This window comes from Labrus bergylta, chromosome 12 (genome assembly GCF_963930695.1).
Source record: "Labrus bergylta chromosome 12, fLabBer1.1, whole genome shotgun sequence".
NCBI classification, from domain to species: Eukaryota; Metazoa; Chordata; class Actinopteri; order Labriformes; family Labridae; genus Labrus; species Labrus bergylta.
In genome coordinates, this window is record NC_089206.1 from 10,061,295 (window position 1) to 10,075,207 (window position 13,913).

A 13,913-nucleotide genomic window follows, 5' to 3' on the forward strand; every position below is an offset into this window, starting at 1 on the left:
TCGTTCTGGTCTTGGACTTTTATTCTTCTTTTGGTATCTTCAACATTAACAACTAACTGTGGCAAAGAAATCGACAGAAAGAAATGTATATTTAAATGGAGTTAGCCTTTAGCAGAAAATAAACTCTTTTCATGGGATTTGTATTTCTTGTGGCCTGAAGTATGGTTGTAAAATCGGGTTCTGAGAAATGCTCGGCAGATGATTTACTCCTTGAGGAAGTGCACCATGTTCTAAACTGCAATCAGACCTTTCAATGTGAATCCACCACTTTCTAATTAATACTGGCTACCACACGGAACAAGAGCAGAAAGAATCCGTAACACAGTCTGATAAAAAAGGGGCTTAAGTTACATGTTGTAACTTTGATGTTGTATAAAAGAAAACGTCTCTTGTATATCTCCGTTATGAATTCCATTAATATCTAGTTGGCTCTAGCATGATGTGTGCAGGTATACATATGAAAAGAGGACAATGCATGGATTTTTTGGTCCATGTTTGCCCATTACATAGCCTAAGTGTCTTCCTGGAGAATAAACCCATAGTTGTTGTTATGAATGGCTTAAAATGATGTTTTTATTGAGAATAGGTAAAGTTATTAGTTAGGACTTACAAAGCCTGATCCAGGAGGTGGTACAAAGAGATCACTGATGTAGGACACTCACACCTGGGCTTAAGTTTATTTGAACTTGCCTCCTCTTGCAGGTTCTAAAGATCCATTTACTCTGCGTGCCTTTACACTCATAAAGCTTATCTCGGCCATGGTGTCTGACCTTGTGCAGAATTATCTCGCCATAGCTATTGCAATTCCTTGCACATAACAGCTGTATCTCTGGTTGCATTTGTTGTTATGCTTGCATCAGTTTACTCAATGGAGCAGCATGTATTGAACATTCTTTGTATACACTTACTGTAAACTAAATATTTTAACCAGAGCCCTTGAAACAGTGTTTGGACATACTTGTTTCAGAATATGATATTAGTGCAAAATCTGTGGAATCAGATCTCCTATTACAAAGTGTTTTACAGAGTTTAATCGATAACATTTTCTTTTATCTACCTGTCCTCCCATGCCAGGCTGCATGCCTGGCCTCATGCCAGGGTTTCCTCCCGGATTCTCCATCTTCATGCCCATACCCTGCCGCGTCTGATTCATGAACTGAGGAAGGGCAAAAGAACATTCACTATAACATGGAGGAACACATTTTACACTCACTCTGCAGCACTTTCAAACCATTACTTTACAAATAATACCATACCAATAAACGTAAAGGAACATAGATTGTTCTCTAACTGATGAAGCATCCTGTTCTCCTACCTGCTGTCCCTGCAGCCTCTGTTGCAGCTGAAGCCTCATGGGTTTGTTGGCCGTCATCATTCGGGGTCTCATCATGTTGGCACGAGGGTGTCCCATGCCACCCATCCCACCCATACCAGGGAAACTGCCACCTTGGCCCATCTGAGAGAGCATGGGCCCAAACCCCCCCTGCTGAGTCTGTCCCTGCATGGGGTTCCCTCCATAGCCGGACTGCATGGGCATGGAGGGGGGTCCGGGGTAGCCCTGTCCGTAGAGAGGCTTCTGGTCCAGCACCATGGAAGGGTCCTGTCCTGGAAAAGGCTCCAGCTGCTGCTCAGCCCCCTGATTCTGGAGCAGACAGGACAAGAGGACAAAAGAAGAAGTTTGTCAAACAGCACCATCTAATTGATTAATTTCCAAATGGTTGACTCTGTAATTGTCTTTCTCAGCGGCACAGACAGATCCCTCCAGGCTCATCTGTCCTCCTTCAGAAAAAGAACAGTCTGAACACTGAGAGTCATGACTGAAATATCTAATTCAAAGATGAATGCAAGGCTCATTTATGAGTCCTGATATGAATATGGATCATTTCTCCTTGGGTCTTTTTACATCTTTTCTGATATCTTACCTGGCTGACGAGGTCTGGGATGCCCAGCGCTCGATCAATCTCCTCAAGAGCAATGCCGTCAGTGTTATTCAGCAGCGAGTCCAGCTGATCGAGCAGCGCCCGCTCATCACTCTGTCCCTCACTGGTGGTGGGAGGCACCAGAAGATCGTCTAAGGTGTTCCCAAACTGGCGTCTACACGGCACACAAACAATCAAAATCTCACCACGAGGTTCAGTATAAACTGCACTCCAAGCTCACCACCGCTAAACAGGAATAAACAGACATTAAGGGATTTTGAACTGACCTGTTACCCTCCATGCCCATTATAGAATCCGGCCAGGATGAGGACTGGCTGGGCTGGCCTTGCTGGCTGAAGGGGCTCATTCCCATACCCATGTCAGCAGAACCACCTTAAATACAAACAGAATACACTTTCAATGATGTCTGTGTGCAACAGGCCATGCATGTAGAATGTAATTCTGATTCAAATTCAGACAACTTTATTTATTGCAGAGGCACAATTTAGCTTACAATCAATAGCAAACATTTAACCAGACATGTCAGTGACAAGAGATCTGTTGTGAGGAGCCAGTTCATACAAGAATTGAAAACACAATTCTGGATAAATTAATGAAAAAAACACATGCATATTAGTTGTATGTGTTTAAGAGCTGACCTATGTCAATTACTGCTGTCAGCATTTAGGAGTCTGACAGCCAAAAATATAACACTGTTCATCAGATCTAAAACATTTATTTTGCCAATTTCTTTGGACTGGATATTCATCGTCCCTCGTGTTCCCTTCAGTGAGAGACCATAGCGATCAAAACTTTTTTTTTAAAAGGGCTACAATCAGGGCACAGTATCAGTGTGTCCAAGAGTTTAGTTTGTGACGCAAAAATACAAAATGAATTGCATTCCCATTTACTTTTGCTGTTTTTATTTCTGTTTGAAATCATCAAATGTTAGCGTGAAATAACCCCGACTAAGATGGTCACAAACGTAATACCTGCTGAACATCAGCCATGTTAGTATTATCCATTTGAGCATACTTGCATGGTGATAAACATTATGCACAAAGCTACGCTGTGTCTAAGAAAAAACGTCACATGGGTTTTAATGTGTTTCTGACAGTGTTACGGTATAAACAGACATACCCATTTCCATGAGCTGTTGCTGCAGCATTGACCTGGTGCCGGGTACACTGTTGGAGCGGCTAACCATAGGGCCTGACATCATGCCCTTGCTGTTGTTGTACTCCATGCCTGGGCGCATCATGGAGGGGTGTCCTGCTGACCCCACAGGGCTTGCGCTGGAACGGGGCATGCTCCAATCCCCTGAACCTCCCATTGGAGACCTCTGGGGAACCATGCCTCTATTCATTGGTCCTGGTCATACATAACCAACGGATGTGCAGGTGCATTAGTATCATACAGGTGCTGCAGTGTGTGTTTAACAGTCATCTAATAATAGCATACAATAAATTCCAACATGATCAATTGAATTACCAATTAACACAAACCCTCACAATAAATTGAGGCAGGCAGAGAGAGATCAAAGAAAAAGTGCTGGTAACAATGTTGGCCTACTTGAGCACACACCCATGTTTCCTGGGTACCCATCTGGACTGCCCATTATGTTCTCCTGCTTGATCAGCATGGGGCGTCTACCTGCCCCTCCTGGACCAACTGGAGGCTTCCCATCTATGGACATGGCCCTCTGGAAGGGTCCCCGAGGACCTGGACCCATTCCTGGACTCCCTGTAAAAAAAAATAAAATAAATAAATCAATGGTCACTTTTCACTTATCTTCTAGTGTCTGAAGATTAATGCCCGTGTTGCATCTAAGTAGGTGTGGATGCCGTTGGTAAAAGAAATACATCTCAGTACTATCTGGCAAATTAAAATATTGATATGTTCTTCGATCTCACAGGGATAATAAGCTTTAAATCATCAAGTGGGAGTAATTAATGATAGACTCACAGACCATTTGCTAATAAGTAATGTATTAAAACTAAGTATTCAGAAAGTGTGGAAACACAAACGCAAATTTGCTCATCATATTTGATACATGAATGATTTCAAAGGACATTTTGAACATCATCAAATATTATTGTTACAACACTCTCCTTGCATGTAAATGACACTTCTTCAAGCCTTTGGTTTTTGACCCACTTACTCTGCAGGCTGTCATCTAGGCAACCCTGTGGTTTGTTTCCCGCATCACTAGCCCCTCCAGCTTGATCCGGGTAGAAGTCTGAGTTTGAACCCCTCAAATCTCCGAGGATGGACTCTAGGTTGTGCAACTGAAGATCCATATAAGCAAAATTTGTGATTAGATCAAAGTCCGAGGAGGTTCACAAAAATTCAGAGGCATGATGGTGTACTATGTTATCATGAACTCTGAACGACTAGCTTAACGCCAATAACAATTATAATGTTAGCCAAATAAGTCTAAACAATGATTTATCTTACGTCATCAGGCGGCTCTGACTTGATCTTGCTCTCGGGATGTTCAGGTGCAGGGCCGTTACCACATCCAGGACCCCCCCGTGCAGGGCCGCCAGCAGCCCCCGGGGCCCCCTTCCCTTCTAGCTCTTCTAGTTTAGGCTTTATATCTGCCGGCTCTTTGGAATCATCCTTATTGAGGAGGTAGTGAAGAAGGGCATGGGTCTTCTCCTTCTTGGGGCTATGCTGCTCCTGTTTGGGCTCGGTAGTATTCCCAGGTCCATTACCGCCTCCTGATCCCCCTGTTCCAACCTCCCCTCCCTCCTGATTCCCCAGTGACACCTTTCCTGTCGCCTCAGCCGTGATCTTAGCCACTTCGTCTGGAGTGTTGCCATTCTGAAGAAGCTTGTGGAGGATCTTGTGCTTTTCTTGCAGCGAGCCTGTGTAGTGGGCTGATGAAAGTGATGTTGACACGCCCCCTGGACCAGTCGCCAGACCTGGATTGGCACTGGCTGAGGAAGAGGAAGAGACCCCAGTAGACGACGGGCTGGTCATGCCTCCTGTGGGGTCCTTACTATCTGAGCCTGCAGGAGTGCTGCTGCTGGGTGGTGGGGGTGGTACAGGGGGCCCTGCTGGCCCACTGCCACTTATTCCCAGCTCCTCAGTTGGGGATGTCAGCAACTGCAGCAACTTCTTATGCCCCTTACTGTCCGGCAACCTCCGAGGAGGCTCTGAGCTTGCCACCCCTGCCTCATTGCCTGCATCGCCACACTCTTTAGTCGCCGCAGCTGCCTGGCTGTCAGGACGATCTCCAGAACTCTCAGCCTGAGGATGCTGATGATGGTGGTGATGCTGCATTGGGTGGTGATGGTCACCCGGCCCAGGTCCAAAGCCTCCGGCTGGGCTTTTGGAGCCATCTTGGCCTGGTTTTGCCGGCTGACTGGGCTGAGAGGAAGAGGAGGAGTGGACACTGGGAGAGCTGTCAGGTTTAAGGGCTGGCGAGGGTGACGTTAAAGTCGATGGCAGGGAGCTGCCTACACCTTCACTGATTGCTTGTAGGGCGTTTAGTGAGCTGCTGGAGAAGGTGGTGGTACTTCCTCCGCTTCCTCCACCACTGACAATGCCACTCATGGGAGAGTGTAAGCCTGGAAATAAAACACAACTCAAATGAATTAACTTAAAGAAACTAGTAGAAACAGACTATGCCAAATGACAACAAAGATTGACCAGTACCTCCTGGTGAGAACTGGTTGGCACCCATCTTTGGACTACCTCTGTTCCGTGGTGACATCAGGAGTCCCTGCTGGGGTCCACCCATTCTGGGGCTTCCGGAGGGGCTATTCATGCCACCCAGCCCAAACCCTCCGCTGCTCTGAAATGGGGGCTGCTGCGGGTGTTGCTGCATTCCTTGGCCAGGGTGATTCATGGGACCCATTTGATTCATCTGATTCATGTGCCCCACCTGACTCATCTGCCCCATCTGATTCATCTGCATCATGCGGTTGCCCATGCCTCCACTCGCTCCTCCATTTGCTCCATACATAGAGCCGCCGCCCATTGGACCCATGTGACCCATGTGGCCCTGCTCATTTATGCCAAAGCCCCTGTTCATGCCGCCCATGCTTCCCATCCCCATCCCCCCACCGCTGTTCATGTTCATCTGGGCATTGGGGTTCGGGCCTCCCATGCCCTGTTGTCTCATAGCATTCGGCATCATGCCCCCACCCTGAGAGGAGCGGTAGCCATTGGGTTCCCTGCGTGGAAAGAGAGGTATTATGAGCACAAGAGTTTTGGAAAAAGGAATTTAAAACGATGCATCTTAAGGTAGCAGGGGTTGTGCAATGGCTTCATGGTGTTCTCCATGACTAATCAATGTGTATTTGCCCCTGGGGTGCTACAAAGTGTATAGTATCATAGCGTATCACAACATACTGTTTTGCATTGTACCGTATTGCATCGTTCTGTAGTGTATTCAAATATTTCATCTCAACAACAACTCACTATTTGTGCCTATGAGGATTTTTCTTCCTCTTCACAGGATGTCAGTTAAAAAAAAGCTACTTCAACTGCCACTTCAGTTGTTGAATACCTCGACTGCCTTGCATAGATACGCTTAAAGTGCTTTTATGCAATACCTGAAAGATTCTCTGCTGTCTTTGAGCAGAGTGTGAGCGCGCTTTAAAGTTTCTGACCTCTGTAGTAGGTGAGTGGAGATGAATCCTTGAGGCTCGTTGCTCATTGGATGCCGATACAGTTTGCTCTTGGTCTGCGCCGTAACTGGAGTGCCGTCGGACAGAGAGAAGCGGTACAGTGGTGTCTCAGCGTGACCCTGCAAAAAGGCTGCCCAGGCAGATCAATGACAAATTAACAACCCTGAAACACTTCACTAATAACAAGTCATTAATTAGCCTTTATGTTAAAACTAACCCTGTGATTACATTGAGGATTAATGATGTATGGCTCAGACATTTGTATTCAGGGGATCAATATTCATACAGTAATGCAGGAGTTTGTGGTTGCTTATTAATATGCATTGAGGGTTCTTCTAAAGTGACGCCTTGCTGAGATATTGGTGGCAACTACTGATTACTACTACTGACAAAATAACAAGTCACACAGTATCAACTGTTTAAAGCTTTAACAACAGCATTGTAATCAAGAGGATACACAACTGAGTAACAATTAACTACAGCAACATCCCGATGATTTTCCAATGTTGCTTAACATGATGCATGTGCTAAATCTGAAGTACTGCTGCAGTTAACTCAAGGTGCGTGTGTTTGCGTGTGACCCACCCTCATGGTAGTGCCGTTTGTGCGACCAGGGCTGCCCGTCACTATGCTGAAGGAACATTTGAATGCAACGCCTCAACAAATCCTCCCAGCCTGGACGCATCGACGCCCGCAGAGAGTTCTGGTCGATCTGGATCAATTTACCTGCCGTGGAGGACAGAAGGAGGATGAGTGGCGGGGAGGAACCAAGGAGAAGTAAGGAGGGATGTGGAAAACTTGTTTGCGGGTGCAGACGATACGTCATGGCCACTTCCAAGTTATCGGGGATGCAGCTCCTCACCTGATAGCTCGTGACGGGTATTAAAACTCTCTGTTCTCTCCATAGCTGTCACCCGTCGGGCCACACAGATCATACATGACTGAAGGTCTGAAGGGGGAAGAAAAAGAGTTTCAGAAATGTTTTATGATTACTACTTTTACTTAAGGATTATTGTTTTAGGATTTTAACCGCTTCACTCTCATTGATATGAGATATTTTGCGCTCCTGAAGTCTGGGTTTTAAAGTATCAGGTAAGGTATGAGCGATGACATATGAATGTTATGCTGATGGATTTCTTCTAATGGAAATTCTCTCCTTTAATTGAAATTGCTTCATGTTTTCTAAAAATATTCAAAGGATACTTTGTGCACCCTAAGGGTATGTTCTAGGGTCTATGTCAGTGAGCAGAGTTTGAAAAGAAATGTTGTCAAAATTGTAAAAGGTGAAGAGAAACTGGGTAGCAAATTTAAACAAGCCTCAAATTATGAGCCCGAGTTACTATAAGTGTGGAGGTAACAAGAAATACTACAAAGTGCCTGCTTTGCAAATTGCATTTAAAATTAGATTTTCTAATTCTTCTGAAAAATTCCCTCCAGACATTTTTAGTGATAATAAAGTCTGCTTGGTATCGTAATTTGTGTCTGATTTGGTCTGTCCGTACAAAAGGTAAAGTACCTTGTTACAAATCCTTTAATTAACATTTTAGTCATTTTGCTTGAGGCAAAATCCGGACTCATTGAATATGAAAATACTTTTGGACTCAAAAGTTCATCGAAAGTGTGTTCTGAGGTTTAAGTTTCGAAACGTTTTTTTGCGCTTCATGTGCGGCAATGGGGTTGCAAAATCAGGCCAATACAAATAAATACAGATGTCTTGGAGTACATGGAGAACAGAGAACCTCGCCCCCCTTCAGTGTAGTGTGCAAAAAATGCCCATGGAGAATAAAACTCTACTTAGTGAAGGTCAAACATCCGAGTGAAATCAAATCACAAAGCACTTTTGGATCTTGAAATATATATATTTTTTAAACACAGATTTATGTTATTTAAACACATTATCATCCTGAAATAACATCCTCTTGTCATGAAGGAAAAAATATGCAGATTTGAAAGCCATTGTACCTTCACCCTCCTCAATCATTGCCTTGGGCTGTGTGAGAGCAAAACACTGCATGGTCTCATAGCGTGGCCCTCCTGGCCCCTCCTCCATGGGGCCGTGGGCGTGGCCAAACTTGACCAGCATCCGGCAAGTGAAGGTGTGACTCTTCTGTCGGGTGGCCTCACTTCCCCACGAGACTCCATTTACTAAAAAAAAATGCAACACAAACAAAAACATAATTACACTCTTGAGTAACATGGAATGAGAAATTGACTGAAAACCAAATATAGCCTTGAATGGATTTCCTGTAATGAAATATCACAGCTCACACCCTTTCCTGCAGAGGCTCCTCACACACACAGACAAACAAACAAACCACACTGCAACATGTATTTTCCCTCCTAAATAGGGGGAGCAGAAGTCTCTCCCGCTGTTTGGATCCCTGGCTAAATGGACCATGGGATTAATGTAGCCAAGGTGTCGATTTCCAATATCTCTCCCTCTCAGTCTGCTCTCTGCAGCAGGCAGAGGCCAGGGACACTCAGCCATCTATCCTCATTTGGGCCCTGACTTCTCATCTCATCTCATCTCAGCACACACACACACACACACACACACACACACACACACACACACACACACACACACACACACACAGACAAACACACACTAACACACTCATTTTGACGGGGTCACCTTCACAGTGGGAGAGGGAGGAAGGGGAGTCAAACTTTAGAGAGAAATCCAACTGTCCTCCAATGTCTGTTTGAAGCCTTATCAGGGCCTTGAGCTGGCAGGAGTTTGCTGTCTGGCAGGTGCAGGGAGGATATAAGAGAGGACCCAAGAGAGCGAGACCTGCAGGGTGGGGGGGGGCAGTGGCGTCCGGGGGGACTAACTGGTAGTGAGAGGTGATTTAACAAGGCCTTGGGTTTCTCTCCTCGACAGCGTAAATGCAGCACAGTCGCTAAGGCCTATACATCTCCCCTCAGACACAATTAACCAACAGCCCGGGCGGCAAGACTGAAGGGTCAAAAAGCACACGCTGCCCAAACAACAAAACCTCACTTCATGTTTTGTGCGTGAATGTCTTGTCTGTTTTTGTTGGCGTGTGTGCCTTGCGAGTGTGTGTATTTAACAGTAGCTGGCGTGGTCAGCGGTCATCCCACAGGAATGTGCAGCGAGAGCGTATTTCATTCATGGGTCTGGAGGATAATGAGGGGGGCAGTGCAGCAGAGCGAGACACAATGAGGGGTGGGAGAGAGCTGCAGGAAGAAGCAACAGACAACCACAATATTCATCTCGGTCGACTGCTGTATTAAGTATGAATGAGGCGGAGGGAGAGTGAGCTGAGAGAGGCTCGAGGGACGCTCAGCGGGAAAAGTAGATAAAGATGAGTTTTTTTTTGTTTTGTTTTTTTTAAACGAGTGAATGAATGAATAAAAGAGCATGCAGAGGATGCGGAGGAAAACGTGAAAGATCGTGTCAATGACATGTCAAAGCACACGCTGCTTAGGAGCATTAGTGTGGAGTTTATTGAGCAGCAGGTTCAGTCGAGCACACATATCCATAATTAATCAGGTTTATAAATAGAGCTCTGTGGACTAACTCAGGCCGGCACACACAGGAAACACCTTTAAAAATCGCAATCCTGCAAGTGACATATGCATGCAAATATACACAATAAGACCCACACATGCACATGCAAACAGAGTAAATTAAGCAGAGGAAAGAGTGGAGGTGCATAATTCAGCAGTAAGTAGTTTCCAGGTGGCTGCCATGGGATCTGAATAGAGCTCAGGCCTGTTTTACACTGTCTGGACCACTGAGTGTGACTGACAGCCGCGCTACGCTCTGCCTGCTTAGCACCTAGTGGGCGGGTGCTCCCTTGCACATGTGTGTTTTGTCAGGTGGGTGTGCGTGCGTGCGTGCGTGTGTGTGTGTGTGTGTGTGTCTGTGTCAAAATCCTCTCAAGCACATGAACAGGCTTCCAGTAGCTCCTCATTACATGGGGAGAAAAGTTAAGCACGAGGAGAAGCATGAATAAATAAATACGTTTACGTGCAAGAGTGTGTGTGTGTGTGTGTGTGTGTGTGTGTGTGTGCGCGTGTGTGTGTGCGACGTGTATGCCGAGGGTGCTCTCAAAGTTTGCTTTACACCTCAGCCGCGTGGAAGATGTCAGGCATGGTTTCCTTCTGAGTAGACATGCAGCATGTGTGTGTATGTGTGTGTTTCCTCACTGTTGCTCTTGGGCAGGTTCTTGTGGAACTCCTCCCTGTCGTCCTCATGGAGTATAGTGTACACGCTGGTGTTGATGAGCTCCTCCTGTTTGTACTGCAGGTACTGCGTCACGTTGTCCGACACAAACACGATGCTGCCCTCGCGGTTCACCACGAACAGAAAGCCGTCGAGAGCCTGAAGAAACAGCAGCAGAGAGTAAGTCACTCAAATGTATTGAAGAAATCTTGTCAGGTTTTTCTTGGGTTGAGCGTTGGACTCACTTGCAGCAGGAGCGGCCCCAGGTGGTCCTTGTCAATGACCCCCTGACCTGTTGAGGAAACATCCGACTTCTGGACGTCGTCATCATTGGAAGATGCTTTTCCTGTAAGAGATACAATTAAGACATTTTTTTTTTTTTGGAAATCATTTTAAAACAATCATAAACAGGCTCAAATTCAGATGCATTAAAAGGAGCAGCAGAGAAACACTAGGTGAAAGAGACAATACCTTAACAGCCAGGCATTCACTACTCTAGCGGCACCAGCAGGGGGCAGCATTTCTCAGTCTTAACTTTTTACTTTTTGTCTTTCTTTTTTTTTTTTTGAGGGGGATTTAAAACTACAGGTGAGGAGGGAGAGGGACAGAGGCAGGTTTCTCTGAGGAGCCCGTCAGGAGGAATAGAGGGCTGGGTGCATGTGGAGCAGGTAGCAGCCGTCCTCGTGCTTTATATTCAGTGTCAGACTCTAAGGGACTGTCTGGTAGGCTGGAGCCGAGAGAGAGAGAGAGAGAGAAAGAGAGAGCGCGGGAGAGAGCTAGAGAGGCTCTGGAAGCTGTAATGGTGCAGGGGCAGCAGCCGAGGCACCTGAATTAATGGAGTGAGGGAAAAAGATAGACAGACAGACACAGAGAAAATGAGGGCGAGAGGCAGGACAGGAGATGAAGTCGAGAGATGTAGATGGGGAAAACGGCTTGCTTTTGGTTGTTGTATTCATGCAGGGCTTGGTCTGGGAAAGAGGCGGGGGCTGCTCAGCTACAGGAATCATTCTATCTGATTAGCTCCCAGGGGGCACAGATACCCACACAAAGAAAAAAAAAAAGCCATTGCTGCCTACAACCAGCACTCTGAGTTAGGTAGAGAATGACAGAGATAAAGGAGGAAAGACAGAAACAGGGACTCTGCACTCCATACGTTCACTCAATATCTTAAGATGCTCTGAGCAAACCTTAAGATGCTGCAATTCATTGTGCTGCAATACAGACGAGAGGGGGGGGGGGGGGGGGAAGGAAGGGAAGAAGAAGAGGAGTTGAGGGGAGGGACGTAATAGAGCAAAAATAAATCCAAGCGGGACTGAAAACAGGTTTAACTGATGGAGAAAAGTGCAAAATATGAAGAGTGGCAGTGAGAGCAACTGAAAGTGAGAAGGGGAGAGGAGGAACAGGTAGCAGGCGAGATGTGACTCTAAACGCCTGTGTCGTTTCTGTCTTCACTTCCTGTAACTATGGCAACCTGTCAGCAGCCAGTCAGGGCCAGCTGTAGCCTCTTCCCCTTCCTGCCGAGGTGGCAGACGCCGACTGAGCCGAGCACAGAACAAAATTCAGCGAAAGGCTCTCCCCCCTTGATCTCGAAGAATTCAAAACTCAAAACGGGAAAATCTATAGTGACACTGAGTTAAAAACACGTCCACACTGCACTCACAGTGCTTCTTAAAGTGCTCTCTGTAGAGACGCTGACCACGTAACAGAGACAGAAATGTGACAACAGCAGCTGTAACAGAACTAATAATTTGGCAGTTCAGCAGAATGGATGGGCATGTGATTACCTGCAAACGTCCAATTAAACAGCCCCTGGCGAGTCCAGTACACAGCTGTGCATGCCCATAACACACACACACACACACACACACACACACACATACATACATACATACACACACCCAAGCACACAGACACACGGATGACAGGTTCACAAAGCACTGCCAATGTTTCCTCCCAAACATAAACAGTCGAGGCTGTGAAATTTGTGGGAGATGAATGACTGATTCGTCCTTGCACCTGGGCTCTGAGGAGGCTCGTGTGTGTGGATGTGTGTGTCTGAAAACCCCCCCCAGCTGTCTCTTCCACCACTCGTTCTCCTCAACATCTTCCCCAATGTTTCCTCCACACAGTTCTGGACAGTCAATCTGACTTTTAGCTTCCTGCAGCCCTTAGGATCTCTGACGATCGGTCCACTCACCCTGCTCTTTGATCTGGCGGATCTGGCGAACTGTCTCTTTGAGGATGGCACATTTGTCCGGTTTGACGTTGAAGCTGTCGATGTCACTTAGGTTGGCAGAGATCAGCTCAGCAAGCTCTTCTATGTATTTGCTCTCCTGCTCTCGTCGTTTCCTCTCACACCTGCATAAGGGCAATGTGCAAAGATTAGAGCTAAACTGAAGCACCGCCACCTTCTCTCTAAATTGCTGGCAGTGTTTAAAGATTTGACAACAATGTGAAGCCCCCTGACTGCAGTTTGCATGGCAGGTATCCTGTTTAAAAAAAGCAACTTTTGGGTAATGTGCTTTTAAAGAGTTTGTCCAGAATTTTTTTTTTTTGTGCAAAAAGTATTTTACTGAGGCTGTTTCCTGGAAGCATGGGGACAGAGATTACCAGGTGGGCAAAAAAATCATTGATGCTGTCCCCAGTGCCCACATCAACCATCGTCTTATGAAATCTGTATCACAAAAAGTTTATAAAGGAAAACACAACTAGCAGAGTAGAACTGAATTACATAAAGGTCAGTTTAGCAACATTGCTCTGCTAGCAGAAGATCACTTTCATTTCTATTTCACTACATAAAAAACATTTCTAAATCTAATCAATCCAACCCCCCCCCCCTCCCCCCAGGTGAAGAACCATAATGCTAAGCTAAGCTAATAAACATGCTGCAGTTGTTTTATTTTGCTGTAGAGATGAGCGTGGTATCAAGCTCAACTCTGAACACTAAGCACGTTACTGTTCATAATATGAGAGTTTATAATATTATATATAATCCCTCATATATAATATGAGAGTTTTCTGGACTATAATTTTTCATATTCTTATTATTCTAATCTAAATACAGTCTATATAAATACATTTGTGGTTATCCCAACCATTACGGAAAAGGATAATTGAAGTTTCTCCCCGTTTAAAACAGTTAAAAATTAGTTAATTTTTTGT

General features: G+C 45.6%; 1 protein-coding gene across 3 annotated transcripts in view; it reads right to left on the reverse strand.

Annotated features, from left to right (window-relative positions):
- LOC109989167 (nuclear receptor coactivator 3) overlaps window positions 1–13,913 on the reverse strand; it is a 63,540-nt gene that overhangs the window by 4,382 nt on the left and 45,245 nt on the right. The window contains exons 4-19 of one of the 3 annotated variants that reach the window (XM_020640817.3): window positions 12,949–13,109; window positions 10,997–11,097; window positions 10,736–10,910; window positions 8,522–8,704; window positions 7,422–7,508; window positions 7,145–7,285; window positions 6,542–6,689; window positions 5,622–6,103; window positions 4,377–5,494; window positions 4,081–4,207; window positions 3,492–3,662; window positions 3,060–3,290; window positions 2,207–2,312; window positions 1,923–2,094; window positions 1,316–1,642; window positions 1,058–1,156 (exon numbers count right to left, since the gene is read on the reverse strand). In XM_020640817.3, the coding sequence (XP_020496473.2) occupies window positions 1,058–1,156; window positions 1,316–1,642; window positions 1,923–2,094; window positions 2,207–2,312; window positions 3,060–3,290; window positions 3,492–3,662; window positions 4,081–4,207; window positions 4,377–5,494; window positions 5,622–6,103; window positions 6,542–6,689; window positions 7,145–7,285; window positions 7,422–7,508; window positions 8,522–8,704; window positions 10,736–10,910; window positions 10,997–11,097; window positions 12,949–13,109 (3,829 nt within the window). Of the gene's footprint in view, window positions 1–1,057; window positions 1,157–1,315; window positions 1,643–1,922; window positions 2,095–2,206; window positions 2,313–3,059; window positions 3,291–3,491; window positions 3,663–4,080; window positions 4,208–4,376; window positions 5,495–5,582; window positions 6,104–6,541; window positions 6,690–7,144; window positions 7,286–7,421; window positions 7,509–8,521; window positions 8,705–10,735; window positions 10,911–10,996; window positions 11,098–12,948; window positions 13,110–13,913 lie in introns of all 3 variants that reach the window. The other 2 variants (XM_020640814.3, XM_020640816.3) reach the window with 2 other exon arrangements.